This window comes from Gallinula chloropus (genome assembly GCF_964237585.1).
Source record: "Gallinula chloropus genome assembly, chromosome: 3".
Lineage (NCBI taxonomy): Eukaryota > Metazoa > Chordata > Aves > Gruiformes > Rallidae > Gallinula > Gallinula chloropus.
The window spans coordinates 25,434,922-25,460,789 of NC_140087.1; the positions used below are offsets into that span (position 1 = coordinate 25,434,922).

Genomic DNA, 25,868 nt, shown 5'->3' on the forward strand with positions numbered 1-25,868 from the left:
TCTTCCACAGCACTCAGTATCACTGTTCCAATGATTAGGATGCCGACGTGAACCATCTAATAGTTATTACTATTATAATTTCAGCTTGATGTTTCCTATCATATCTTACACATTATTTTATTTTGCCTCAACTCTTTGTCCACTATGACCAATATTTAAAACAGATTATAAGACTTCATTAAAAAATGTCTCTTACATTCAAGTATTTCAGAAGAACTTGCAGTCTGCAAGGTATAGTACACACCAGTATGATTTTTTTTTTTCTTAAAGAAACTATATTGGAAGGAACAAAGCTCAGAAGTCCTAACAAACTGACACCTATGCAGCAAAGTTGTGGTTAATCTTTAATTTACCTGTTGATCAGTAGATGTACGTTGCTGAACTGCATCGTGGCTCACAGAGCCTTTTTTGACTTGTATCCTGCCAGGTGGAGGAGGAATCACACCTGAGTACGAAGCTGGGTTATCAGCATCTGAAGAATACAAGGCTGCATGTCTGGATTCTTGTTCATTCTTTGACACAACAAATCTGGGAAGAGGGAGGTCTTTTACTGTTTAAAGAAAAAAAATAAGTAGAGCAGGACATTTACTATGCAGAACTATGATGATTAAAAATAAAAAACGCAGTTCTTTTTTTGTAATTTCAATTACTTCAACACTGAGGCTGCTGCTGTAGTCAAAGCAACACTTGCCAGTTGGAAAAAAAGCAAATACCCTCTCTCTCTGCATTATGCTTCGTGATTCTGCTGTGCAAATTCTTTTGGTATACAAAGAGGGCTCCATAACAGTTGTGCACTCTACCTCTACATTAAACACAGTACCAAGCAGATTATCTGGATTTATCTGATTCTTTTTTCTTAGTTTTGCCATCATTCAATCATTGAATTGTGATTTTCCAACTTTATCTATGATTTCTAGCACATACCTTTAGGGTCTTCATAATGGTTCACAAGCAAAACAAATGCTAAAATACACCAGAATACTTAACAACATTTTTTAGTAACTTTATATCATATTCATATTTGCCAGAGATACTGTAGTCTACTCTTAATGAAAAAACCTATTGCTAAGCACATCTGTGTACACCTTTCTACAACAGAAGCTAAATTAGGAATGGAATACAACTGGGAACATTCCACTATTACCTCAATTTCTTACAAACACCTATAAAGCAGAGTTTCAACAAAATGGAAGGAGGTCCTTTGTTTTATGTACCATGGTTCAGAGTAATCTGATATAAAAATTAGGCTCTGCAAGTCTTCAATTTTTCATTGCAAAGTTTCCACCATTTTTCTGAATTCCAAGCACAACTTTCTTACTGGTCCACTGTGAACACAAATAAATTGTGAATTTGCTGGGCAGCTTGCTTGGAAATTATTTTTCCAACACAAAACAAGTTGAGAAGCATAGCTCAAATTTAATTTCTTTTGGCATTGAAAATGAGTCAGTATTAAAATATGACATGAAATGGCATACATTTTCTTACACAGAAATTAAACAAACTGATTTGTGTTTGAAAAACGCCACTTGAATCCATGGCATTCAACAATTACAGACACCTTTATGCATCCAGTATTAGTGAACAATGTCCCAGCAAGAATTTAAATTATGGATTTAAGCCCCTGTCACTAAGCGTACCACATTGCTCTCATCTCAGGGAAAGAGCATGCAGCACAGGCTTTTCGCTAAATTTCTGATTACCCATCACACAGTAAAACAATTTCTGATGCTGTCCTCATTCCTAAATGCTCATTTTCACATTGTCGTCGTACCACATGATGCACAAGGCAAGTTATTCACGTAGCTAAACAGTGAACTACAGCCAGCCCAAAAGTGAAAAAGTCATTGCAAACAAGTGAGAATTTGTATGTCTGCTAAATGGGGTAATACAGACACCAGAGCGTCCAACTGACACAGGGGAAGCCTATACAGTTGGTTGATCCAACTCGAGGCTTTTGCATGAGATACCCAGCACTGTTTCACAAAATAATATAGAGGGCTCACAAGGAAGACAAAATGCTCTATTGTCTTCTTTAAAAACAAGACTAGATAAATATAGGTTTTATTTCTACTTGGACTGGTGAAATTTGCCATCTTTACCTCTCCACTCTATCTTTTCCTCTTAACAGCACAAGGCCCTATTTTAACTCTAACACTTGTTACCATTCAGAAATCCCTGATATAAACAAATTAGAAAGTTCTCCGTATTTTTTATGCCAAGATCACCACCAAAAACTGTATTCCATACTTAGAAAACAAATTAACCAACAGTGTCATGCAATGTTTATCAATTTTTGGCTTTCTGGAAGGAAAATATTCTGGGACAGCAAAGGAACAACAGATTTAGAGGCTTGTAGTAGGTAACAGCTAAAGCCAGTATTTTTACTACATTGCAGATCTGAGTAGCCAAAAAGACACTTATTTAACTAAGAATCAACTGGATGACACTTGTGTTGGATGGACTTAGTACTCAAAACTTGACTGTAGTCTCCACTCAGCAACTCACATAAAGCAAGCTTCCTGTTTACTGAAGAGACATACAAAGAACTAAAGAGCAAAAGAAACAGAGCTGCAGTGGAGGGAAAATACCAAGATAAAAGAGTGAATAACATTAAGACAATCACTGAATGAAACGTGCACAGAATGCAGAGCTAAAGAGTTGATGTCCTACAATAAAAGCTTCATCTAATTTTAAATGTTTCACATCAAAACCAAAGAGAATACATTTTATTTTGAGATGGCTTTAACAGTTCCTCTTCGAGACCTCCTGGAGTCTGACTACAGGCATAACCCAGCTGGCCAGGCTGCTGAACCCCAGTTTTCAAAGGAAGGTAACCCAAACTCGCCATCATTTTATAAGTCTCCAGCCTGCTGTATTTTAGCTGTTTAGTAGCTGCTACAACACTTGAATCATCCTAGCAGAAGGAACTTCACAGACAGGACTGGATCCACTGCAACCAAGGCAACAGACAACCAAAGCTAAAAACAGTTAGGGTAAAAATAAATGTTCTGTCAATTGTACTTGTATTTAGTAGATTTGGAAGCAGTTACAGAAAATTATTCCTAGAAGTCTAGAAACCATTACAAGTATTTCTAGTACTGTCATGAATCAGTGAAAGGTATTCCATTATAAAAGTTCCAATGGCTGCTAATTTTACAGCACCGTATTTTATATTTTGGAATTAATTCTGTACCATCGTTTCAACCCCTCCCTTCAAACTTCTTCAGATTACCTTCTTTTTTTAAATAGAAAAGCTCCTTCCAGTTAAGATATCCTGCATTAAAATAAACCCAAGCTTGTAAAAACCTGGGAAAAAGCTACACACAGAGATTATATTCTTTGTCATCTTCAACAGGCATTTGATAAGAAATCCCACTATTGTTATATCAATCCCCAGTTCTGTTGGATATTAAGAGCCAAAGGGCCCTTTTCCAACTTTTTGATTCTAGGGCATTCTGCCACAACTTGCTGAAGCTTTAGATTTGAGAACACTCATCAGCAAAACTAGGGAAACGGTTTATAAACACAGGGTGCCTTATGAGCAGAAAAGAACTTGAATATTAGCAAAACGTTGACTGAAACCACACCCTATTCCAAAAAGTTACAAGACAACATCAAAGCAGTACACACTACATGAGACTAGCATAAACAGAACTGCAAAGCTGTACATGATGATTCCTTTTCTATAGCTTTGTCAAATACCTTGTCAATACAAACATTCCTATCAGATTGTTTAAAAGTCTCTTTAACCTACTCTGTTTAATCTATCTCCTTTAGACAAAAACACTCCTAAGTTTTCTTTTAATTACTAGCATATACAAATTATATGGCAGCATGTATTCAACAGACAAAGTCTACTAGGGAAGTCACCTTAAAGCAAAGCTGTGCTGTGAAGATATTTTTAAGTTCTGAGTGAGTTGTGTACTACACTGCAAGGAGCTACAGTCACTTGAAACTCAGTTTTTCATCTTCCTAGGTCTCTTTCATCACGGATCAACCGTGACATGGACCCACTCAGAAAGTTACAATACAGCCTCATATCAAAGCTCTTTCTGCTGTTCTGAACCATCCTCCTAGAGTGAGTCTTTCTCCTGTTCCTATTTCACTACCCATACCACAGCTGACCTTTGAAAAGTCTGTTTTGGCTAAAAACAGACTTCAAAGATCTTTTACAGATCAGATTTTACTAGAAAAATCTTACACCACTCATCTTCATATCTGGACTAAGAAGGGAGAAAACTTAAGCCAAAAGTGTAAAGGAAAGTGACTTCAGAAAAGATGACCTTTTGCTTGGTGTAATCAAGGCTTCACAAACTCAGCAACTACAAAAGCCTGCAAATACCACCATCATCTTTTCCTTCCATTTCACATTGGTCCTTGTAGTACTTTATTCAGAGGATATAGCATGCATGTTCTCACACTAATGATCTATAGAACAAATTTGTACCCACAGAATAGTCAGTAGTAGTTGCTTGTTTACCCCATGATGAATACAATACTTAGAGTAAAATGTTTCATCTTATTGCACATCAAGAATACACTCCCTCACAATCTCACCACATTTTTAAAGTTATCAACATGTATAAAAACACATACCACAGCAATTTACAAGGTTGCTCTACAAGAATCCATGAGCCAAATACAAGAATTCTGCTTAGCAACTCAGCTACCCCGCCAGTCCTATGATTTACCTGTATTTAAGCTTTCCACTCTTAGAGGGAGACCAGATTGGGCCACAGCAACAAGTTTCAAAGCAATGTAAAACTGACTTCTTCCAAAATAGCCAAGTCTTGTTGCACCACAGAGCTCCATAATCTGAAATAAAACACAGATATTTGTACAAAGAAACTTAAAATACAAACCACTCTTCAGAGGTGATTCCACACACACATTTCAGAGCAGCATGCCTTGTCTTAAATGCTCGTAACAACTTCTATGTACTCTTTCAGTAACAGCTTCACATGCAAACTCCAAGTATTATGTGACATGAGTCAGGGTATGGGATTCCTCACAACTGGTAAAAGCACCAAGTGTAACCCTCAAGTATTCCCTACTTGACCACCTTTTCTTTCACTTAGGCTTAAGAGGTTCTACAGAGTTCATGTGAGATAAGAGAGTAGCTGGGTTCATGTTCCTTTAAAAAAAAACACACAACCCAAAAATAACACACCCACCCCAAACCACCAAGAAAGCACATAACAAATATCCTATTCAATCTATATTGTCTGTCTTGAGTAGCTGCAACAGAAAAGGACTATCATACCACATTTTCACTATTATATTGTGAGATGTAATTTAGAAAACAAAATGAAGATTTAAAAATAATTCTGTGTTACTGATCAAGGTAGAGAAACGGTCTGTCTCCTGAAGAATTCCAATGACAAAGTTAGAATTTATAAGTAGTAAAAAATCTAGACAATTGTAAATGATACCTTCCAGCTTTTTCTGATATAGGCTTGCTATAGCTCAGCTTTTAACTTAAAACAAGCTTAACGAACGAGTCATTCAGGACTCTCACACATGGATTTCAGCACTGAAAAAGAATGCAGAACTTCAGGTTCTCCAAGCAATGCCACAGAAGCTGTTTCATTTAAGAAATATAACCAAGAGGTGGTATTATCTTTTATTGCTCTCTTTTCTTCTCCTGGTGTTCTATGTAATGAAAAGGTTGTTTTGTCTTTTGAGAAATTTTGGTCCCCCCAGACAGCAACCACATACTCAAACACACTGACTGCACATCCCTCCACATCAAAGACCTGCAAACTTGCAGAGGTTGCATTCCTGCTTGTGCCATTGCTAAGGTCACTAACACACTAAGCATGACATGTTCCAAACCACTCTCTGAGCTCAACAACTCAAACTGTCTCATCTAGACTGTAATGTTGCAAATGAGACACAGGGATGCTCCTGGACACCATCATGAAACCCTGCTGAATTCAAAGTAGAAGACATCACTGCTTTTCTCTCTTCCACCACAGCTCTAGTGTCTCCATCACAGCAGCCAATCTGGTTGAAGAGTACCCTTGGTAAACGTAGGCTTGCTAATCCTAATCACCTTTTTCACCTTCATGTCTAGAAATGGCTTCCCAGCAGACTTCCTCCGTGATTTCTCAGGGACCAAAGTGCACCTGACTAGACTGCAGTTCCCCAGATCAATCTTCCTGGCCTTCCTGAAGAAATCTGCAACATATCTTTCTCCAATCATTGAGGCCCACCCCTGATCTCCACAACTATTTAAAAAGAAAGCTGGCTTGCAATGACATTAGCTACATCTCTCAGCATCATTCCATCTAATCCATCCTATGAACTTGACACTTCTCAAGAGATCCATCAATCTTCTTGCAGCACTACTTGCTTCTCTCCTCCTTCAATCTCATCTCCAGGCACAAAGGCCCAAGAGACCTTGTCTGTGAAGATCAATGCAGAGAAGCACTGAGAATTTCAGCCTCATCTACATCCATGGCTGCTTATTTCTCTTCTTACCCTTGTTGCCAGAGCTCAGTTTCCTGTCTGGCCAATCTGGTTTCTTGATGCATCCACTCATTTTCCTAACTACTGGGATGGACTACAGAGAAAGCTGCACAATTCTGAGAGGCAGAGGAGCCCTGCTGGCAGGCAAGTTCCAACTAAAAGTCAAGCACATTTTCACATGGCAGCAACTGAACTACATCACCCTTAAGGAGACAGTCTGTATGCTTCAGCACTGCTGACACAGGAAACAGACTTTGGTAACTCCACACAATCAGACAAAGGATGGATTTATTAACCATAGCTGAGCTAGATATGGCTAACAAAAAGCTGTCTGGGTATTTCCTTACCATGCACCAGGGTTCAGGGACTTCATGAACATAAACTGTTGTAAAATCACAGGAAGGTGTGGGAAGTTGACAAACACTTAGAACCAAAAGAATCAGCATGTCTAGGACTGCACTTGGTTATGTCTGCATTACACATCCCACATTGCCCTAAAGCACCTGTGTTATTTGTATTTTTCCCATTCCAGTATATCTGCAACATGCTGCCCGGACAGAAGTCAGGGCACAACAGGTCATTCTCTAAAGTTCATGAACTAAAAGGAAATAATTTCGTACAGTCGAATACGTTAGTGTCAATAGGTTGGTTGGACTACAAGAAGTGCCACAAGGAAAGAAGTGACAGTGTAAGCTGACAGGTGACAATTCCAACAACAAAAACTTCGAGGCATCAACATCTCAAATTTCCTGTACCCAGCCTAATGTCAAAAGTAATTACAATAAGTTTAAAGAACTGGCAGAACTAAAAATCAGCGAAGATTCAAGAGTCAGCTAGCAATCGAAAACAGTGTGACTGGCAGACCAATTCCTTTTTTACAGCACTGCATCCTGGAAGACTGATGAATATCCCTGTATTTGACTACACCCAACAGGAAAAAACTTGTAGATCCAGTGGCCTACCACTGACAGATGAATAACTCAGACTCGGGAAAAGCTCCTTACAAAAGGAAGTAATGACGCAGGCATTTGGAGCCTATGGAATTATTAGGCAGTAATGACTTTGGGCCATTTCAAAGCCAGCACTGGACTAGAAATTCTCTTGTTTGGAGCTAGTCAGCAATACCAGACTGAAAAAACAACTTCAGTTAAAAACTGAATTAATAATTAAGCTACCATGGCAAGTAAGTATTAGAAAGGAGACACAAACATGGGATTCAAAACAAGTAGAGATAAAAGTAGAAAATACACCAGATGTAATGTCATGGTTTAACCTGGCTGGCAGCTAAAACAACTACACAGCCCTTTGCTCACTCCTCTGTTCCCCATGGGATGAGGGAGAGAATTGAAAAAGGAAAACAAAAATAAGCTTGTGAGTTGAAATAAAGACAGTTTGATATAACAGAAAAAACAATGATGATAATAATAGAATATACAAAACAAGTGAACAGCACAGTTGTTCAACACCCAAAGTTGGTGCTTCACAAGACCCTGAGCTGCCCTGCCTCCCAGACCAACCCCTGGTTACACAGAGAGAATGAGGTCATATGGTAAGGACTATCCCTTTGGTTGGTTTAGGTCAGCTGTCCTGCCTGTGTCCCCTCCCAACTTCTTGGGCACCCCCAGCCTTCTTGTTGGCAGAACAGCGTGCAAAGCTGTAAAGTCCTTGACTGCTTGGCAACAATTAAAAACATCATACTGTTATCACAATTATTCTCATCCTAAATCCCAAACTCAGCACTAGAACAGCTGCCAAGAAGAAAATTAACTTTATGCCTGCCAAAACCAGGACATGTAAGCACCAAGAAATGGAAAAAGCTATGGATATTTAAAAAAACAAATCAACAAAAAGGAATGCTGCTGGGCAAGTAGCTGTCTAATCCACCCATAGATACTAAAAGGATCCTCTATTTAAACACCATGTATGACCCAACCAAAAACGTGAAAGTTAAGATTGAGTAAAATCATTAAATGCCAGCATCTAGTGGAGACTCCTCTGCTGACTGACAGAATGCTTGAACATACTCAAAACAGTCTACCTATAACCTCCTTGAAGGAGGATTTAAACATTTAATAGGTAATAAACTACCGCAATAGGATGGAAGGGGCAACACATGTTGGGGGGAGGAAGTAGGGGGAGATAAAAAACCCCAAGGTATTGATTGTCTGAGATTGATGTTTATGGCTTTTATCTTCTTATGAAGAGGGAATAAGGAATTTTCTCAATCTTTTTGAAGAATGCAAAGCCATCTTCAAGACAAAATGCACCATGACTGTTTTCATCTCCACAGATAAAGTTCCTGAGGTCACACTACTGCAATTAACCAGATTAAAGCTCCACAACTGCTGGAAGCTGTTGCTACAAAGGGAAAAAACAACTAGTTGCACTAAGTGTAAATCATGACATTGCAGACTCAGTCATTACACTGCAAAGAAGTATGATTAATGCAAAGCAGCATCAACTATATCAGGATCTGGTGCAGATCAGCCACACATAGGAAGCAGTATAATTAAAGGCCACCATTTCAAACAGACCTTATAGAGCTCTTACAGGTTTTAAATAAGAGGTTCTTGAACTTGGAAAGGCTTGTGAACCAAACAAAACTACGGCTTGAGAACCTTTAAAAATTCCAAGTGAAGTGAAACAAGTCACATGTCTATCAAATGTGATGAAATCTACTTTCCAGAACTCAGAAAACCTGTCTGGAAGAGTCTTCAAGAATATCAGTCCCTTCACCCCCAAGTTCTTCTAAAGCAAATCAAGCCCATTATCTGTAAACATCATTAATGCAAAATAGCATATTAAGTATTTTAGCAGGGATTACTTCAATAATAAAACAATAAATGAAGCAACATGCCTGACACCTACACAATAAAGAGAAAAATATTTCATCTGCTTGGAGAATTACTAAAGTATCTACTGATCCATACCAGAGGGTGGCAAAAGGCAAGGCCTTTAAAGCAACTTTTCAAGGCTGGAAATTATGAAACACATCGTATATGCTGAGACCAGAGTGAATAGTGAACAAACTCAAAGGAGGATCTTTTGTATCACCTCATCCAAACTAGGACATTAACCTAAGTTTATCCACAAAAACCCCAAAAAATAAAAATCACATATTGATACAAAGTACAAAAGAAGTGGGATTCAGAGTACACAGTTTGGTCCTTCTTGATTTGAGGTATTCTTGTAGTCTTATTGTGACTTGGTAAGAATTTTCAGACTGGTATTGTTGGAGTAAGGCTTTTTAAAAATTAATAAACATAAAGAAATGCTACAAGGAATCACAGAACAGTTGAGAAAGGAAAGATCCTCTAGAGATCATGCACTCTACCCCCCTGCTCAAGCAGGTTCAGCTACAGCAGGCTGCTTAGAAGCATGCCTGGTTAGATTTTGAGTATACCCAAGAACAGAGACTCTACAATCTCCCTGAGCAACCTCTTCCAGTGTTTGAAGACCTTAACAGTAAAAAAGTTACATCTTATGTTAAAATGAAACAATTACCAGGAACAATATCACATAAACACCAGAGGTGCAAAACAGGTTATCAAATAAATTTTATATTTGATGTAAAACTGAGCTAAACTAGATTATGTTAATACATTTGTGCTTCAGTATTTAGTACTTTTTCAGTTTTACTGTTCATATTGACAATGGCCTTTTAATAAAAAATAAGCAATGCCTAACAAAGCTAATGGCTTACTTCAGGTTAAAAAAGAAAAAAAAACCCAACCCTAAACAACCAAAACCACCACCTACATTGAGTTTCAGGTTATTTAATAAAAATGTAACTATGACTACAGATTGATTTTGATTCACAGTTTAAAATAAAAAACCCACGACAGTGTTAATGTTATTTCTGTGTACCATATGCAGCAATTCATTGATGAGAACTCTAAAGCTCTTTGCAAACTTAACCAGCTATGACAGGATGTTTTCCTAATTAGAAGTTTATGGGAATACAGCCTCAACTTGGGTACTAAAAAGATGCTGTCCTACAAAGGTTCTCTCCTGAAGTTGCCATCCACTGACCTCAACTGCAACAAAAGTTAATCATATCTCTATAGGGTAATGTAATCTGAGGATGTGTAAGGAAGTTGGAAAAAATGTTTAATCCTTGCTGTTGTAGCAGAACCCCCCCGACCATCACTACATACCAAAAATGCATGAAAGCTTCCTTCATGCTGTTTTTCTAGACTGAATACATTTCTTTCCTTGCAGCTCGTTACCTTCTAATCTTGTTATTCTGCAACCACTGTTCAATCGATTGATATAAATAAAGTGACAGGAGTTGATCTGTCTCACTAATTGCAGACCACAGCCTAACACTGTTTTCTAACAACTGCCTCACCTATCAGCAGCTGGACAAAGCAATGCTGATTAGTTAACCATCAAGAATTTTTAACTTTCCTTCAGAAAAACCTCACATGACAGGTAGCTTCTCAGATGCAACAGTTATTGACAGCAGCACTGCACAGCAGGAACAAGACAGAGGACTGACAAAGATCCTTCTTTTGATGAGTTATTTTTAACCAAGTCAAGTCTCTGACCTAGTTCTCTGCAAGGCTCCACAAACCTTGGCACATGGTGGTACTCAAGGAAAAAAATTGGACAGGGGAAAAAAAGTCACTAAAAGAAACAGTGCGAGTATTGCTCTGGATTCTATTTCAGCACCACCAGCAGTACATGACAAATACGCCAACAGTCTCAAAGCCATAAATGAAGGATATCAAGAACTGCTATATTTAATTCAGTAAGCACGGAGTTGGCAATGTTCACGTGCTGAACTGCAGGTACATTACCACTTCTAATACATACATTTATCTTATTATGTAAGTAAGAGGCATAGTAGCAAATATACTTAGCTAGTTGATACTAAGAATTCCCAGGCACAGGGCATATTGGGGACATTGTTGCACTTTGTTGTGTAACAAATAGTAAGGTCTTCCTTGGGATCTCAGTCCATGCCACAAACCTGGCTTCAGAACACTGGCCTTTAAAAAAATAAAACCAACAGTACTGGAGGACTTCCAAGACAACACATGCTCTCCAGCAATGATCTATTTAGAGTGTCCTACTGTCTGAGCCTCTCCTAATACTTCTCCACCCTGCACATACCCACAGTGAAAGACGACTGCAAAAATACCAACAGGAAGAAGAAACTACTCATCAGCTCTGACAATTAATTCTCTACCAATAATTAGACCTGAACTTTCACATTCCACAAGTCATTTCAGGTTCAAACATACATATGTTTCATCAAAATGAAATTTCAGAATTAATCACATGAGAAATAAAGCAGTTAAATAGCTGGTCAAAAAATTGACACACTATTTTAAATCTCAAAAGGAATGATTCAGACCTTGTACTTTTTTATACTTATAAAGATGTCCACTCCCTATGCGAGGGTTGGTGAGTTTGGAGTCATGTTTTCACTCTACTAATAGGTGAACAGCAGACAAAATAGCACTGAAAAATCTAAACCTCTGGTTTATGACAGATGCATGTAATAAATATATATCTTAACAAGTATGTTGAACACAACCCCTCAAAAAAATAAATCAACTAATATAGTATTTTTTGAACCAGTTATATTTTAGGTCACTCCTGACTTAAATACATTGCAAAAGTGGCCTGCAGCATCTCCTATCGTTCCTGAGAGCATGTATGTTCATGGTCGATTAGCTTCACTTATCAAAGACACTTCCTAATGCAGTAACTTTGATTTTTCCATTTGCAATCAAAGTTTGTGGTCTTGCTAACAGCTCCTGCAAAAGCTGTTATAAGCCATACATATGAATCTTACCTGCAGAGCACCACAGCTCTCCAGAGGTCAGTGGTTCCCTTCTTGATTTGGTAGTACACTGTAACCACCATCAATCAATCCACAAAGATGAGGCAGATGCACGCTACATAAAACTACAAAAAAGTTCAAGATACTTATTTAGAAAGGCCATTTCTCCAAAGATCTAGAGCCACAGACTGTCCTACTTGACTGTAACTTTCAAACAAATTACTGCCAAATACTCTCAATACCCATATTCCTTTCTGACCTGTTCAATAGCACCAACAAAGGAAAATCCAGACAGCCAGGTGAACACTCACTTGGTAACTAGTACCTTTCTAAGTAAAAGTCATAGCTGGAAGACCTCAAGGCAGAGCTGTTCCTTGCTTGCTTAGTACTGTTCCTAGTGTTGTTCTTCTGGCAGAGCAGGTGCTCATAAGAAAGGTACCTTACAAGCAGTAATGGTAATAAAGCAGCAAGTAGAACCAGAAATAAAATTAAACAAATCTGCAGGAGCAAAAGACAGCCTGGGGACCTACAAGAAGCATTTCTAATTCTTAACGCATATAAAGAGGTTCTTTGTAAAGGAGATATTCCACATACCTGTCTCCTCTTCCTATGCAATTTTACATTACTGCTTAACCTAAGTAGCTCCTCCCTCCCCAGCTCTCAGCTGCAAGTTCCCCATTCCTGAGCACTAACTGCTGCTCCTCTAGCTGACTACTCCACTCAGTAAGCCAGCAAAACATCATCACATTAAGAGTTATCTGCTCCTTTATCAAACTCTGTTTACTGTACAATCACAGAATACCTCAGGAGCTACAAGATACATGGAAACACGTGGCTGGTAGCAAGAGTTTGTTCATTTGACTCTGAACTTCTTGTAAAGCTGCAGCCTAGAGAAAGCTGTGTGCTTTGCATTTAAGAGAAGAAGGTTGAAATCAGGCAACTGAACAGAATGTCACATCAAGAACACTTGCAACTCCAACTTTGCTGCCCTGCCCAAAGAAACCCTCTCCAAGAAGAGAAAGAGAAATTCACATACCAGGCTGCTAAGAATTGCCCTTAAAGCAAAGGTGTCTCCTTTCTCTTGGTGGTGCCATGAGGAGTTCAAGCAATAGGAGATGAAGAAACTCACTTTAGCAAGACCTCTCAATGCCTAAGCCGGTCTGTTTAAGACTCCAGGATAATTCTGTAACACTCAGGATTGTGTTTTCTGGAATAGCAGCAGCCAAAGGATCCACATAAGCACCAAGAACACATTTAACTTCAGCAGACAGAGGTATTTTACAGCAATAACATATTTCAAATTATTACTCCACTAACAAGTAGTGCAGTGGAGGTCACATGCATGTTCTAAATCTGGATGTTCCTGCCACGCAGCATTAAGCTGAATATTTTTCCTACAGAATTTCTACTTAAGTGCTAAATGTTAAAAGAGCAGCATTTATGTAGACATTTTGATTTCTTTCAGACCTCCTTTATAACTGAAGCATTCCACTGATCAACATTTCTTGCTAAAAAGTTACTTACTTATTTTAATTTCAGTATTTTCTTCACATATCACCTCTCATCAGTATGTCAGAACAAAACGCAAGACAGAAATGACTCAGTGAATAAGCACAAGCTTCTGGCTTTTTGCTAGCGTAAAGTGAGGATGAAGGAACTCTCTGATCCTAGAGTTAGTGGTCATGCTGTGGCCTGGCCAAACAGGACTGCTCAGATCTGGTCTGGCTATTCCTGAACACTTCCACAGAAGTCTACCTCAAGCTACTGCGCCCATTACTTTTGCTGCTTTCCCATCTCAACCTGTTCTCCTCTGAGCGTGCCTCTGCTAAGGAATTACTTCGCTTTGCACTGCTCTCCTTCTCCCAATACTGTCTTGTTTACGGGGCTACATTTGAGACTCAGAACACAGCTGCAAGTTTGTTCTTGCAAACTAGGCTTAGAACCCTAGAATGCTTCGGGCTGGAAGGGACCTCAAAGCCCATTTAGTTCCAAACCCTCTGCCATGGGCAGGGACACCCTCCACTAGACCAGACTGCACAAAGCCTCATCCAACCTGGCCTTGAACACTGCCAGGGATGTGGCTTCCATAACCTCTCTGGGCAACTTGTGCCAGTCCCTCACTGTAAGGAATTTCTTCCTAATGTCTAATCTAACACTACTGTCTTTCAGTTTAAAGCCATTACCCCCTGTTCTATCACTACACTCCCTGATGAACAGTCCCTCTCCCACTTTCCTGTAGGACCCCTTTAAGTATTGGTAGGCCATAATAAGGTCTCCCTAGAGCCTTCTCTTCTCCAGGTTGAACAAGCCCAACTCTCACAAGTCTGCTTCATAGGAGAGGTGCTCCAGCCCCTTGATTATCTCCATGCCCCTCCTCTGGACTCGCTCCAACAGCTCTGTGTCTTCCCTGTACTGGGCACCTCATTGCTGGACACAGGACTCCAGGCGGGGTTTCGTAAGATCAGAGCAGAGGGGCAGAATCACCTCCCTTGACCTGCTGGTCATGCTGTTCTTGATGCCCAGGACCTGGTTGGCCTTCTGAGCTGCTAGTGCACACTGCTGGTTCATGCTGAGCTTGTCATCGATCAGTGGCTCAAGTCCTTCACAGGGCTGCTCTCAATCCATTCTCAGCCAGCCTCCTGTTGTGCCAACCCAGATGCAGGACCTTGCACTTGGCCTTCTTGAACTCCATGCAGTTCGCATGGGCCCATCTCTCCAGCCTGTCAGGGTCCCTCTGGATGGCATCCCTTCTCTCCAGTGTGTTGACCTCACCTCACAGTTTGGTGTCACTGGTAAACTTGCTTAAATGATCGAAGACATTTTCATTCAGACAAAACCAGTTGTATGCCCTATTGCAGTAAGAAGGGACTTTTCTACAAATTTCACAACTTCTGGTCTGAAGCAGGAGTAAGTTAGCTAAATGCTAAATTTAGCTAATGCTAAATTTTACACAGTTCAGTCTTGGTCACCCTGTTCTGGGATTACTGAAATTGAAAGATGTATTTCAAACTGAGTCTTCTAATTGCTCTGTTAGCATATTTCAGGAGCATTTTAGATGTCAGAAGTCAATCATTCCAGAAATTCAAGTCAGACTGTCATCTTTTCCAGGTCCTTTAACCTATCAAAACACAGTTCCAATGCACAGACAGGCCTGCCAAAGTTATAATGCATTTTTTTGTACAAGCACAGGGGATAACTTAACTCTTTAGACACCAAGCCCAGTTGGGAAAAAAATAAGCAAGACACAAACACAATCACCAGTCCGAATGTTAATTCGGAAAGAACGACACCAGTGGCTTAACAACATCCCTGTGGCCTAAAGAAACGGCAAAGGAAAAAGAACAAGTGGGAAATATATACACTGATCGGCCAGTGAGAAAAACCTGGTAGTCAACATATTGCTCCCACACTCACTTCTGACTTCAAACCCACTGAAGCGAAGAGCAGAACTCCAAGGAATTCTACAAGAGGGACTAATCTAAATGGCAAATATTTGTGACGTAATAGGTGTGAAACTTGTCTGTAAGGACGAATATTTTGAAAGCGATCAAATATAATTGAAATGTCAGAGACTGCCAGCAAAGTCCTGTAATTTCACAGTATCTGCAGTAATATTTATTGAAGATTAGACTCAGATGAAGGCATGTTTGCAATTTTTCCGACTGCGAGAGAAGTGCTTACAACTTCTAATACAAAACAATCATCTTTAGAGAAAAACGATCACGTTTACAGTATATAATTTTGCACATCTAACTTGATTTGAAGACAGCTGCATTTGCCAAAGGCCCTGATATTTCTGAGTAATTTTAGAATTCTATCCAGTCATGTCAGAATGGATATTAATCATCCCTGCTGTCATCTGATGGCACATTTTAAAAGAAAAAAAAGTCCCACCAAACCAACAACCAAACAACTGTTTTCAAACAAAGCTGAGCTATGATACTTGAATTTAACTGAGTGCTGTGCTGGCATATGGAATTATGAAGGAATTATTTACTACGTTAAGTGACTGTACAGTATGAATGCCAGTCAATTACACCGAGAAATCAGCCGAAAACAAATGTAAATCTAATAGACCTAATCTGCACTCCTAAAGTTCTGCCATTAACTTCCTGCCTTTCATTTCAAAACCAGTGATTATTCTCTGACTAAACACTACTGAGATATGAAACTACTTAAATTAAGTAACTAAAGAGAAAACAATTTGCGGCCCACTACAGTTTCTGTGAAGGTAACATCATTAAAGTAAACATTTTTACCAGAATTCCTGGAAAACTCAAAGCACAATTCACAGGATACAAAGCAGACTAAGAGCCAGTTCTGGCACCAACGGAAAGTAGACTGCTTATGTATCTCATTATTACAAAGAAACAAAACTAACCCTCTGCTTAGCTAAGAGGAAAGAAAAATAGTCCATTACAATAACAATTGAGGGGGGAAAAAATACGTAATTCAAAATTGGATATCCTTAACTGTGTATCCAGGCACTGTTTGCATTTACAACAGATTTCTAACAATTCTTACTTCCTAAACAAGAACTGAGATACAGCATTAAAGGATGTTTGTACATATATAAGTATTATATATAATTATATTTAAATTATACATTATAATAATCCTAAAGGCTACAGGCTCATCCACTTTAAAATGCTTAAGCTAACAAAATATTAAGAACGAGTAAGAAAAATGCTACAGTTACACATTTCTGTGCTAGAAGACTGCCTTAACCTGCTGTCAATAGTTTCAGAGGAAATCTAAAGTAATTTTATTTTAAACTGTCAAATAGAAAAACTGTGAGCTTTAAAATACAAAGTATAAACCCACAATGTATGGGCAGCATTCAATTAAGCGGTTTCTTTTTAAAATTTGGGTTTGTTTGCAGATTAGGTGAAGGTCAGTATTAGGATAAGAAAGCTTTTCAAACAGTGCACTTTTTTTTTCTAAGATCTGAAAGTGTTGCCTATCTTTAAACATGCTCCAAATCGCTGAAACAAAGGCATGGGATTTTCAGTGTACAAGGAATTCTTGCTTCTTACCCCACCAGTTCTTGCAAGATAATAAATTCAGCAAATTAACCAGAATAAGGTTGAGTCTTCTGCACGTCTCCACCACACAGGTAATCCTAACCATGCCTTGGGTCAGCTTCCACTTGCAGATGGCATTTTGTAAATTCTACTGATTTGATACCAACAGGTAGTCTTCCTGCAGGAAAATTCTCTGAAATCTAACCACAGCAATAAACCCACTGTGAACAAGATTTTATCTTCTTAGCTCCCTTTCTACATCCATCTTCCAACAGAGGCCAACATTTTAAATCAAGAACCTGTAATTTCATTTTGCTATGTTCTGCCTATGGATTATAATTCCAATTATAATCACACCCCACACCACAGATGAGCTCTGGCCCATGAGGCAACTACCATTCCACGTTCCCCATTCCTGGTTTGCCAAAAGGTATCACCCAGGAACAAGAGAAGACAGCACACGCTGTACCTTAGCTGGTTTTCTGCAAAACACAGAAACTGTACTTCATGAATGAAGCTTTATACTGAAAGCCTGGACCTTACCACGAGTCAGTTGCATCACAGGTACGCACTTTCTCACAACTTCTGATGTGATGGCAGCAAATTCTAACACAGATTCAAGGCAGACATCCAGAGACAAGAACAAAAGAACAATCAAAACTAATCTGTCTGTTAAGACTTATCAGAAATGAAAAAAACCCCAACAAAGCAGCACTTTGAAATCAGCTAACAAGAGCCAAAAACAGGCTCTACGTTAAGATCTGAGCAGGCTAATGCAAGCACGCTGTAATTGAAGAAACTGGGCATAACTCTACAATTCACCTGTCACTTCAAAGATTTTCCAAAACTAAATTAGAAGTTGGGCAACACTGCTGCACAATGCCAACACTGAACATGAAAATTAATTTGTTTTAGATAATGTACATGCAAATACTTTCATATTTGTTGCTCTACAGTAATATTGAATTTTAAAGCAATATGCCCTGACTCATTAATTTCCAATCAGTATCATACAACTGATTTGCTCCTTGTCTTGTGACGCTTCCATAATTAAGAATTAAAGTGCAAGTTCATAACCCATCCTGTGATTAATCACCTAAATAAGGATTCCAAAAATTGAACAAATAGGACAGCTATTATATTAATCCCATAGACAAGTAATGAACTTCACAATACCTTTTTTTAGCCAGCTCGTTTTTACAAGTGACCTCACAGTCAGTACAGAGGCACCAAGAACTGACTTTAATAGCACACCTACTTGTTCTAGGTCAGATGTGAAATGTGCTTTTGAAATCAATTTCCTGACCGCCTTCAGTGCTCTGGTTCCTACTACGCAGCCACTGCAAAATAGGCAACTAGATTTCTTCTGTATGAAGCCAGCCTAGAAGATGCACTGTTGGAGTGCACTTAATGAAACTCAGCTAGTTTTCAGTCTACAGGACCAGGCCACAACTTTGTTGCAGAGACAAACTTTCTGAAATACATACACTGGGTGGATGGCAGCTCCTCAGCATCACTTGTGTCGCGTCATACTACTCAGTAATATAATCACCAATGCCAGTACATCCGAGCCATGAGGTCAGGCAGCTGAGTCAGGTGAAAAATAACCTGACAAAACCCCCTAACTTTTGGCTGAACAAGCCTGCTGTCTGTCCAAATGAATGTCAATGACAGCATAAGGCAGCTCCAGCTTCTAGTAGTTTAAGCTACTGTGAAACCCATACCAGGTCACAACTAAAATACCCAGTCATTCTAGAAAGAGGGAAGTCCTCCTCCCTTCCATCAGCCAAAGTTTTCCTGCCTCCTTCCTTGTGCCAGCATTGACATTCATTCAAGCAGACTTAGCTGACACAGAGTTAAAATCAAGAAAAAATTTTAATATTCTGCCTGCACAGCCCCTGGTGCCAGCGAGCAACAGCATCAGACAAGCACCAGTGCCTTTGCAAGGAGAATCAGGAGCAGGAGCACTTGTCTGGGGGAAGACCAACCAACCTCCTTCAGTGGCAATGTGCTATTAACTTGCTTTAGCTGCAATGTGAAACCACACCCTGACAGCAATTTCGACTCGTGTAACTGTTGAGAAGTAGCTGTACTTGTTATCCCAACATGTACTTCCATTCACTGTTTTATACAAATCTTCTACTTAATGCTAATTTCAAGGATGTGCACAAAAAGCTAGAAATACGGGTTTAAAAAAGCCGATTTTCCCCACACGTGAAGATCAGGTTGTAACAAAGTTTGCAGTATATTTGCTCTGGTAATAAGGCTGCCCTTTCCTAGGCCAGTACTAAGTGGACATACAGCTTTTTTTTTTTTTTCCCCAGGGTTTTGTTGCTTTGTGATCATGTGTGTATACTATAACTGTTTCAGTCTTCTGTATGTTCATTTATTCCCATTTAATGGATATCTGAGAGCATCCCTTGGAGGTTGAAGGGAGAATGGTTAGGAACAAGTAGCCACACATATTAACTTTTCCTGTTGCAAGACTGAAGTCTCATACAACTCTTTGCAGGAAAGGCAGCACAACGTATCCAGTTCTATAATAACTGACTTGTAAGCAAAACAAGTTATGGATCTAAAAATGCAGCTGTCACACATTCATTTCCAACAGAATCAGTTCTGAATCATTCACAGGCATCTACAGACCCATAATACTGAAGATGAAAAATTTCAAGGTAGTTCCTTGGGAGGACTTGGTCCCTGTGAGTTTGAAGGGCGGTAATTCTGTGCTGTGTTTTGTACACCTACAAAGGTACTTACCATTCATGTGACTGGTACTACACTTGCATTCCAGGATTATATAAGAATTGGGTAACTGAATCAAGTTCCTTTCCCCACAAGCATCATCAGGTGCTTCAAGTGAACAGGTAAGAGAACAGCACCACATGGTCAAAAGATAATTCCACCTCCTTCACAGCATTTCCTTACTTCTTAAGCTGTATCACCTTGATGCTTTAGTTACATAGTCACTGCTTCCAAAGCATGAAATGCCATTTCTTTTAGAAGAGCCTCTGTCCAAAGTATTCGTGCCTGTGTTAACCTGAGATACAGCCATGCCTCAAGGAGAACGTAAAATAACAGAACAATTAGATTCTCTCCCTCACAAGTACAAGATACTTTACAGGTGACCAACATCGACCGCACAAGGTACTCATAATGGGTCAAACTGCTAAGGGCATTTTGACTTTCTTTGCGTTATTTACGGTCTCATTCCTTGTGCAATCTAATATCTTGTTTGCCATTTTAACTGCAAGGTTTTCCTTGAGATCACTACAGTGATAAGACAGGTCTGCTGCTTGAGTTAATTTATTTAGAACCCATGAAACGATGCCCAAATACTTTCTCCTCTTCTGATGTGATCTACTTTACAAGAAAACATTTGCCCTGCCCTGCAACAGATATCATCTGTGACCACTTGTATTCAAAACTCCAAGTCTTTCAAAGTTCTTGCACTAAATCCCTGCATAAACCAAAAATCCCTAGCAATAGCCTGCTTTACCTTTACAGTAATCCATACAAATTTTATGGAAAGCAGATTTTAAATACAACAGACATGCAAACATTAGCTTTCCTGGGATGATTTTTCTGAAGTTAGTTGGCCACACACAAAAAAAAGCAGAAGTGGGTAGCCCTTGAGAAACCTCACTTGTAATACTGAGCAGGCAGACTCTTGTTACCATTAAGTCCAGTCTAGCAAGTCATCAAATAAGAGATTACTAGTTTTACCAGTAAGAATTACTTGTTAATTCAGTCTTCCACTTTGTTTACATCTTAAACTCATGTTAACTAACCAAGTTGGTCTTAGGAACTCAAAAACACACGAGCAGCAAGCCCAGAATCTGGTAACAAGTTGCATAATGCTGAAATTTGTGTACTGTATTTCCAGCTGCAGTAACTTTAATGCTTGTTACAAAGGCTGTTTATCTCACTAGGCTGAGGATGAAGCTGCATAAAAGGCAGTATAGCTTTTCTGAGAACAGTTTTACCCACTGCAGCTCAAAACACTACATAAACTTTAAAGCACTGAACAATGACAGAGTGAACTGCAGAAACAGCAATTATTACAAATAGCTGTTTGTAAGAACGGTTCAATGGGAATACTTTCCTCAAGTAATCACACAAGGCACAGAGAACAGACTTTCCCTCTTCTATGTCAGCAGCTCTGCAACACTGCTACACCTTTCAGCCGCAACCCAGCCAAGGAAGTAAGTGCTGACTCTGAGCACATACATGTTGCAATTAGGGGCCCATGTCACTCTTACCACTGTGTTTTCCATTGTTAGAAATGTTTTGATGACTATGAGTAAGTTAACACCTGCCGGGAACTGGCATCCCAAAGAAAAGGCTGCACGTCTTTGGCGATGTGGATCAGCGTCAGCAGCGCCCAGCGACACAAACCCTGGTCTCCTTCTGTGCTGCTCCTCATCAGCAGACTGTGGGACGAATCTCCCTCCTATCCCCAAAAAGCTCTGGGGTCCTCATGCTCTGGACGGCCTCTGCCGACACGAAGCAAACAGGACACTTTCCTACCAAGTGCTGGGCACCGCCAGCAGAGATGATCAACAGCCCCCTCCTACCCTTCTCCTCAGAGGCCCCACAAGTGCCTAAGCGGGGGCCCGCTCCAGGCATGCTCAGCGCAGAAACTCGCTGCACCCCCGGCCCCTCCCTCCCCGCCGGAGGCACAACCTTCCCCTCCTGCCCAGACTCAGGTGGACGGCTCCCGGGCCGGACAATAGCTCCCGAGTCTTCCGGAGGGTCCCGCTCCGGCCCTCCCCGCCCCGGCCAGCCACCGCCGGCGGGTCGACCCCCGCCAAAGGGCTGCCGGGCAGGCAAGGGGGGCGAGGGCCGATCGCGGCGGAGGGGAGGGGAGGGGCGGCAGCACCGGACGGGGCTGTCTCCCCGCGGGCAGCAGCAGCAGCGGGGCGGTGCCCGGGCCCGCCGCCCGCCAGCAACGGCTACCTGCATGACCACGTCGTTGGGCAGCTGCGCGGCGCGGAAGAGCTCCAGGACCCGCCCGTTGGACGCCACCTTCTTGGTGCTCTCGGTGTCGCAGTAGGAGAAGAGGTCGCAGTAGTAGCGCTGCTCCGCCTCGCTCAGCGTCAGGCCCTCCATCTTACACCCCGGCTCCGCCGCTGCTGCTGCTGCTGCTGCCGCCGCCGCCGACCCGCATCCAACGACGGCGGCCCGGCCGGCGGAGGGGGCCGCGGAGAGCGCGCGGGTCTGCCTCGCGCCGCCCGGCCCGTCGCGGGGAGGGGGGCGGGAAGGGGAGGACGCCGCCGGCCGCCGCGCGCTCCAGCCAACCGCCGCGCGCGCGCGGCCGCTCACACCTTCCCACCCGCCCCCGGCACCGACCGCCCTCCCGCCCACACGGCGGCGCGCCTGCGCGCCTGTCCCCCGCGCCTGCGCCGACCGCCCGGCGAACGCGCGCCCGGCGGAGGGAGGCGGGGGAGAGCACCCGGAGCCGCGCGCCACCCCGCCCCCTCAGCGCCGCGGGGAGCCGCCCCCCTCCCTACGAGCGGCGGCGGAAGCGCCAGGCCCGGCAGAGGGCGGGGCTAGCGGGGAAAAGGGCCGACAGAGCTCCCCGCCGCCTGAGGGCCCCTCCCCTCCCTTCGTCGCGTCGCCCTGCCGACACCATCGGCGGCCCCTCCAGGAACGAGGGGGGAGAGGGGGGGGGATGGCGGCGGCGGCGGCCCGGATGTGCGGCGCAGCCGTGCGTGGCAGTGCCCCCTGTGGGTGTGGCGGTGCGGCGGCTTAGCCCCACGCGGGCCCGGCGTTGTTGTGAGGGGAGACCGGGCCCGGCCGGCCTGTGGCGGCCCCGCGTTCGGGTTGGCGCCGCTGCTTTCCCGCTCGGAGTTCTCCTCACGAGCTCCTGGAGTTCTCCTGGGGGCTGCGGGTCCGCAGGCACACGCTTCCCCCTCGGCTCGCTTGCCGTGGCTGCTCGGGCTCGCGAAGGAGCTCCCCAGTAACTCACGCAGGGATGCGGGGCGCAGCTGCCCACGAAGCCATCCCAGTCCCGTGTGGCTCTGTGGGTCGCCTGCCTTGATTAGAAGCTCCACAACGTGCCGTTAACCTCTTCCAGGTGACAGCAAGCCGCCTGCCTCACCAGCACCAGCCCCAGGGGCTGACGCAGGGCCGAGCAGCTCCCCGAGCCTGCCTTCCCAGGTGCTTGGCATGCAGGACAGTAACTAGTACAGATTTTCCTGGCAACTGGTGAAGAATACAGCCATTACGGCGTGATTGCTTTCCTCAGTATACTGTCTCTCTCCGCCATCATACCTTATGCCGCAACATCGCTTACACAAGAAGCAGCAGCCTGGGTAATCGCATCAAACTTGTGAGAAAGACTGGAGAAGAGCTCGCTTATCTCCTAAGCTGGAGCTCTCACCTTGTGTGTCTCTTGGCCGTTTTCCTGGATTTCATATGTTTCTCTGGGTAAATCGCTGCTCCCGCTGCACTGCAGTAACAAAGTTACTTCCCTTGAAGCTACTTTGAGTAGCTGCTTTGGCTCACATCCCTGACAGAGTAAACTGACCCTTGCAGAATGCCATGGTCTACTGCTAGACCCTTTTGACTACCTGATGTGATTTAAATCCCACTGAGTTGGCAGTCTATTACTTCATACTTAAAGGCAACCTCTCATTTTTAATTTATCCCTCCCATTTTCCACTTCATCTTCCTTCACAACTCTTCCATTTCTTCTCTTTCCTTACTGCTGTTGCTGACTGCTCTACTTCCCTTAAGCACCTCATCCTTTCTGCTTCTTAACTTCCGATAACTATGTTCTGGACTTAAAGCAGAGATGGTTCTCCCTTGCTATCCGAAATACACCATATATCCTTTGGCTGCTAGGTGAAGTTTCTGAAAACCATTGATGTGCTAGCTTATAGTTAAAATAACAGCCAGAACGGCCTTCCCAGAAATGTACTGACATCAAGCTTTTGCAACTCCAAATTATTTCTGTTAAAGAAACCACATATTTTTTACATTTCTCAGTTAGTTGAAATTCATCAAAACTAGACTATACTGAAGAAATAATTAACTTTTGATATTATATCTAATTATTACAATTTTATGGAGTGAGATAAGGCCACTGTAGCAGTGTAGGTCACTGGAGCTATTGTCACATCAGTATCTCTGTAAGTAAAATGAGTGTAACCTTTCCTCCACAGCTAAATTGCCTACTGCAATTCTATTAGTTATACAGAGCCATTTGTAGAAGAGGTTTTTAAATCGCTTATTAGCAGATGATTGGGTTCAAATGCCTCTGCTCCTTTCAGGTTCAGTGACTGTATGCTACTTCAGGCACTGGAGTTTGAAAGATTAATACTATAGCCATACAGTTCTTCACAAGTTAGTGTTAGGACCTCAGAAGACTTTTATTGTCAATGTTATTTGAGTTTTATGTCTAAAAGTAATCTGAACATATTACTTAAGTTGCTATTTTATTTGCAGTTTTGCAGTGTGATCACTCTTCTGACATTAATGGGGATTACTTGGTTGCAACAAAGAAGAATGCAGACAGGAGGTTCCCTAGAATGGACACGTAGATGGGAATAGAAGTGCCAAACAATTCTGAAGTAAGTTTAATAACTGTATGTTTCACTAAAACCACAGTGTGTCATCTGAAAATGTTACGTCATTGCTTACTGGAGAGTTGGGGGAGCTCTGGGGGACTACACCAGGCTTCTAGCACTGCTCTGAAGCCATTTCGGGGGCTATTTTGGAAAACAGGTTGTTGAGTCTCATTTCCAGCTCCCATACCATACATTTGCAGTCTTGCTTTGTGCTAGTTCAAAGGCTGAGAGGAAAGAAAAAGAATGACATGACATGTAGGAAATTAATTTCTAATTCCCAAATTCTACATGTGGGAGAAGCATCTTTGCTTCAGAGTGACTCACTGTGGTCTGACCATTTCTGAATTTGTCTGTGGGAACTCCCTCTTCCCCTGTGCCAGACTCCAGGCTGAGGAGGGGTCTGCTGTTCAGAACGTTACCTGTTCCCACCAGGCCAGACATAACATCTACTGAGATTAAAAAAAACACAGTATCTTTTCGTGAATTCTCAGTGAGGATTTGTTTTGTTTGGCTGGAAAATATGCTGTTTGCTACAGGATGAACCCAGGAAAATAGTATCCTTGCATGGTTGTAAAATATATTAATTTCTCCATATTTACACTTTTGAGTGCAACTGACCCAAACTGTGAAACCATATTTCTATTTTTACTTCTTTTGCTTCGGAAAGATCTGTATGAAAGAATTTTCAAGAACTCAGATACACAAAGAGGAAGGCTTATGGTGAACTACCAAAATGTATCATTAGTCAAAAATTTTTATATCTAGATTCAACTTTTAGTACATGAAAAATGTAATTTACCTGGCTTGAATTGTGAGTTAAACATAAGCTGAGGAACTTTTGGGTTTTTCAGGTACTGTACCTTTTATTCTCTCTTTTTAATCTATCTCCTTAGAATTCAGAACTTTGAATAGCTAAGAGTTAAGCTGTTCTCCACACGGTGCCTAATTTCACTGTATTCTGTTTTCTATGAAGCAACTATTAGATGACATACATTGATATCAAAG

General features: G+C 41.6%; 1 protein-coding gene across 2 annotated transcripts in view; it reads right to left on the bottom strand.

Moving 5' to 3' along the window:
• Positions 1–22,401, bottom strand: part of REPS1 (RALBP1 associated Eps domain containing 1) — a gene marked incomplete at both ends in the record, with an annotated part of 62,566 nt that extends 40,165 nt beyond the window's left edge. For both annotated transcript variants that reach the window (XM_084262263.1, XM_084262262.1), the window contains 3 exons: positions 354–550; positions 4,692–4,815; positions 22,249–22,401. In XM_084262263.1, coding sequence (XP_084118389.1) covers positions 354–550; positions 4,692–4,815; positions 22,249–22,401 — 474 coding nt within the window. The remainder of the gene's footprint in view (positions 1–353; positions 551–4,691; positions 4,816–22,248) is intronic.
• Positions 22,402–25,868: the final 3,467 nt, after the last annotated feature.